General features: G+C 51.9%; 2 protein-coding genes across 2 annotated transcripts; both read left to right on the top strand.

Annotated features, from left to right (window-relative positions):
* Positions 1-1,743: 1,743 nt before the first annotated feature.
* On the top strand, positions 1,744-2,796 carry LOC149375207 (uncharacterized). The gene has a single exon (XM_089589995.1). The coding sequence runs from the start codon at positions 1,744-1,746 to the stop codon at positions 2,794-2,796; it is 1,053 nt and encodes a 350-aa protein (XP_089446121.1).
* Positions 2,797-2,993: 197 nt separating this feature from the next.
* On the top strand, positions 2,994-3,740 carry LOC106644257 (uncharacterized). The gene has a single exon (XM_089589994.1). It carries the CDS (start codon positions 2,994-2,996, stop codon positions 3,738-3,740), a length of 747 nt encoding a protein of 248 aa, XP_089446120.1.
* The last annotated feature ends 514 nt before the right edge of the window (positions 3,741-4,254 follow it).

Raw genomic sequence — 4,254 nt, 5'->3', positions numbered from 1 at the left:
GCTTATATAATTTTTTCCATTCCTGTATAATATGTCTTGTTATTTATGAGAAGTAGCAATCATAACATGTATTTACAATAACTAATGACAAAATAATAGTAATTGTACTTGTATACTTTGATGTGCTATGCATTTGGGAGTCTGATCGTTGAAAAAAAAACTTACATCATTTCATAAACCCAACAAATCCATGTTATAGTAAATGACTACATTTTTCATAACATTTGATGTATAATAACTTTCGTCTCAAACAAACATGTCTAACCGTTTATCATATTATGTGAAACGAATGCGTAAGCAACAAAGAACATTTCACATTTTTTGGTTTTTTTTTAAAATCAGAACGTATTTGTTGTCGCTACTACTAATATAATATATGTCTCCGTATAAGAAATTATTAAAAGCACTTTTTAAAATGTCACTATAAACAATTTTTATTGTCTTGTGCTCTTTTCTCTAAGTTGGTCCTATTATGTCCTTATCCTTATCTTTACTTGTGTTAGCACTTATAAATCGTCTACTTTTAATGTAAAACAGATTGTAAGCTCAGTATAAAGATAATCTGAGCTTGTTTAGTGATGTACGTATGTGTTTATGCGATATAATTTTTATTTTAATACAATTATCAAGATACAAGATTTGTCTTGCGCGCCCATGTCCTCCCCTTTCCCTCTTTCTGCTCAAAGAAGAGGGAGCTGCTGCTCGCTTGGTCTCTGCCAGTGCGAGCGTACTGATTCATCGAGTGGAGCCAACGTGTGTGCACGCCTTGACCTCCTGCTTCGCTGGGGACTCTCGAACCGGACCTCCACGTCGATCTGCCTACTCTAAAATTTCTGTTACGGCTAATCTGCCGATCTGGTATTTACTTGACGTCCTAATAAAGAATAATTCAAACATTGGTCCTTCGAGTTGGATAGCGTGACTGGGACAGACAACCGCCAGAACCTCATCGAGCCCAGGATGGCCAGGACCACGGTGCTACGCAAAGCAATGTAAGTAGGACGATGTGAGATGCGATCATGCGAAAATACATTCTCTACGTCCGAGAACGTATCGAGATATTGGGCCTCTGTTGCAAGTGATGCAATCGTGCAGAGCCGCGCCACGTGGTAAAGCGATTTGAGGTTATAATAGTCTTAACAAGATGTGACAGGTGAGAGACGCCCCATCGCGACTGCCGTGCAGTCCGCATCGTGGACCTCGCGTGCGACTGCGATTACTCAGTCAGTGAGGCTGTCGAGAGGTTTTGGGTTGCAGATGTTTAAACCGCGGGATTTCCTAGTTCACATCATCCTACGGCTGGTCGGGTCGACAGATTCATTTGCGATTCCTCACGCCCTTTTTCTCAATATTCTACGTAGACTTATTTGGCACGCACGATTGCACCACAAGTAACAAGGCGCCGTTGAAGAGACAAGCGTCGAGCTAAGCGCGTGACTAATTAACAGGAATAACGAAGGCTGGCCCTCGTTGCTGGAAACGCAGCAAGCCCTGCGAGAGGTTCTCGCGGAATTCACTCAATCCGTCAAGAGCGTCGAAGTATGGAGCATGGGTCTCGTCGACGCCAGGTTCGAGCTATTCGCTGATTATTGGAATGACTTCCAAGCCAATTATAAGGATCTGATTTAGGGCGCACCTGTGGACAAAGTTGCCTCCTTGATAGCCCTGTACAGGTCCGCAGAGGGATACTACCTCGACGCTAAGGCGTGCCTGTATGACGCTAGGAGTCGGCTGTTTCCGACCATGCCAGGAGGTGGTGGCCAGTTACCACTCCCCGGACCGCTCCCTGGACCGCACTCGGGCCCTCGCCTGTCGAGCATCAATATCCCGCTCTTCTCTGGCCGTCGCGAGGATTGGCAGTCTATCCGCGACCTGTTCCAGGCGCTCATTTACCAGGATGCTCGGCTCACCGACGTCGAGAGGCTTTACTACCTAAAGGCAAACGTGCAGGGTGAGGCAAAAGCAGTTCTGGACACCTTGCAGCTCGTTGGCTTCAATTATTTCACGGCCTGGAGTCTTCTTGTCTCGTGGTTCAAGCATCGCCGCCTTCTTGTGCAGTACCACGTCATGGCACTTCAAACGCTCAAGCCTCTGCGCGAGGAGTTCGCTGCTGGTCTGCAGGGCTTGCTCGATGCCTTAGAAAAGCACCGTGATCAACTGCGAGCGCTCAATCAGCCGGTGGAACATTGGGATGTATGGATGGTCTCTTTTGCCTCGACCGCCATGGACCCCTCGACTCGGAGAGCCTGGGAAGACGAGCTCGAGAAGTTGGAGGCAGCCAGCTCTGCACAAGGGGAAGCGGTCTCCTTCGCCACTTTGTCCAGCTTTCTGCGGAGGCGCGACCGCTCACTGACTTCAATGGAAGCCTCGCGCCCTCCCCGATCGACGAACAATTTTGTACGCTCGACCGGCAGTCGCCCTCCCGTGCCGACGCCACTCAGCCGCAACCACCGATCTTTAGCCACCCACGCAGTCAACGATAACTGCCCTGCTTGCCACGCACCGCACTACGTAGGTCACTGCAGCCGTTTCCTGGAACTGGTCGCGCTTGGGCGAAGGGGTTTCGTCGCTCAGCACAAGCTGTGCTTTAACTGCCTGAAGCCGGGCCACATGGCAACTGTCTGCCCTTCCCAAGGCGTATGCCAATATTGCAAGGCACGGCATCACAGCCTCATCCATGATGGCGGTCGCAAGCGCAGGGCCGCGCCCGACCTAGCACCAGCTGAGGCAAAGCAGTGTCTCTTTACCTCAGACTCCAAGGACGGGATCGACGCGGCAGCTGCTTTACCGTTGTGACTAGCCGTCTTGCCCACGCTCAAGGTTCAGCTCATGGGCCCGGGGGGGCGGACAGTCACAGCAAGAGCACTCGTCGACGCTTGTTTGGAGATTTCAATCACGTCCACTGCACTTGCTCGAAAGCTTGGTGCCAGTCCTGAGCCAGCCGTCACGAGCATCACTGGCGTCAGAGGCGCTGTCTTTATGCGCTGCTACGCATGGTTGCCGAGGAATATGCTGTGAGCGTTAAGCACTGTCACGCCTGGAGCGACTCTCAGATCGTGCTTCACTGGCTCCGATCATCGGAGCCGACAAACAACTCATTGATCGACAATTACGTGGCTCACATCCAGGAGCTTCTGCCCTCCCACGTATGGAGATATGTTTTGACGGACTCTAATCCAGCAGATGTGGCGTCCTGGGGCACGGATCTGTTCACGCTTCAGCAAATGCGTGCTTGGTGGGAAGGCCCTTCTTGGCTCGCGGGCCCTCTTGACTTGTGGCCAGCCGAAAACGCAAAGTTGCCTAGCTCCTGCAACCCAGTTACCGACAGCGCCCTCCAATATTGTTGTGCTGTTCAATGCACTACGCAAAATCTGCTAGAGAAGTTCTCAGACCTTGGCCGTCTCCTACGCTTCCTCGCTCGACTGCGTCGCTGGATCCGTCGTCGGTTACGTCGAGATCCCGCTCCCTCGCCTTTCGCCCTTCTGACGACGATTGAGCTGCGCGATGCCTACCTCGCCTGCGTCCGCCTCAGCCAGCGAAAATTCTTCGCGCTAGAGATTGCGAGCTTGCAAAAGGGCAGCCGTGTCCCTGCGAAAAATCCACTGCTGTCTCTAGACCCGATCTTCTCCGATGACGTCCTTCGAGTTGGCGGTCGTCTCCAACATTCTGCGCTCACCTTTAATAAGCAGCATCCGCCAATCCTCGACAGCCGATGCAGCCTCGCTCGGCTCATTATCTAGTGGGCTCATGCTCGTGCTCTATACGGAGAAGTCAGAGTCACCAGCGCCTATGTGGCTCGCAAGGCCTGGATTGTTGGCGGGCGGCGGTGAATCAAAAGCATTCTCTAGGGATGCGTGGTCTGCGCCCGACTGCAGGTGCGGCCTGCCACTCAACACATGGCACCTCTTCCGGCCGCACGGGTTACTCCTGCTCGAACTTTCTCTTGCACTGGAGTTGACTACGCTGGCCCATTCAACATTTTGTCTGCTAAGGGCCGAGGCATCCGCACAAGCAAGAACTACGTCGCGATCTTCGTCTGCATGACCACCAAGGCGTCACACCTTGAGCCCGTTGGTGATCTCTTCACCGAGTCATTAATTGGAGCGCTCACAAGATTCTGCGCCAGGCGCGGTCGGCCCTTAGAGATCTAGAGTGATAACGCCACCTGCTTCCGCGCCGCAGACCGTGAAATGCGCGAGGCTCTCCAGGATGCTGAAATAAAGTGGGAGCGTGTTGCTGGCTGTCTGGCTGAAC

Source organism: Copidosoma floridanum, unplaced genomic scaffold (assembly GCF_036245765.1).
Source record: "Copidosoma floridanum isolate Cflo_tuat_1 unplaced genomic scaffold, Cflo_Japanese_pri ptg000011l, whole genome shotgun sequence".
NCBI classification, from domain to species: domain Eukaryota; kingdom Metazoa; phylum Arthropoda; class Insecta; order Hymenoptera; family Encyrtidae; genus Copidosoma; species Copidosoma floridanum.
Note: the sequence above shows the minus strand (reverse complement) of the source record. Positions and strands in the feature narration are given on the sequence as shown.

Bases quoted from the DNA above. Each gene is read 5' to 3' on its own strand.
- LOC149375207 (XM_089589995.1), top strand. From the start codon at position 1,744: ATGCCAGGAGGTGGTGGCCAGTTACCACTCCCCGGACCGCTCCCTGGA.
- LOC106644257 (XM_089589994.1), top strand. From the start codon at position 2,994: ATGGTTGCCGAGGAATATGCTGTGAGCGTTAAGCACTGTCACGCCTGG.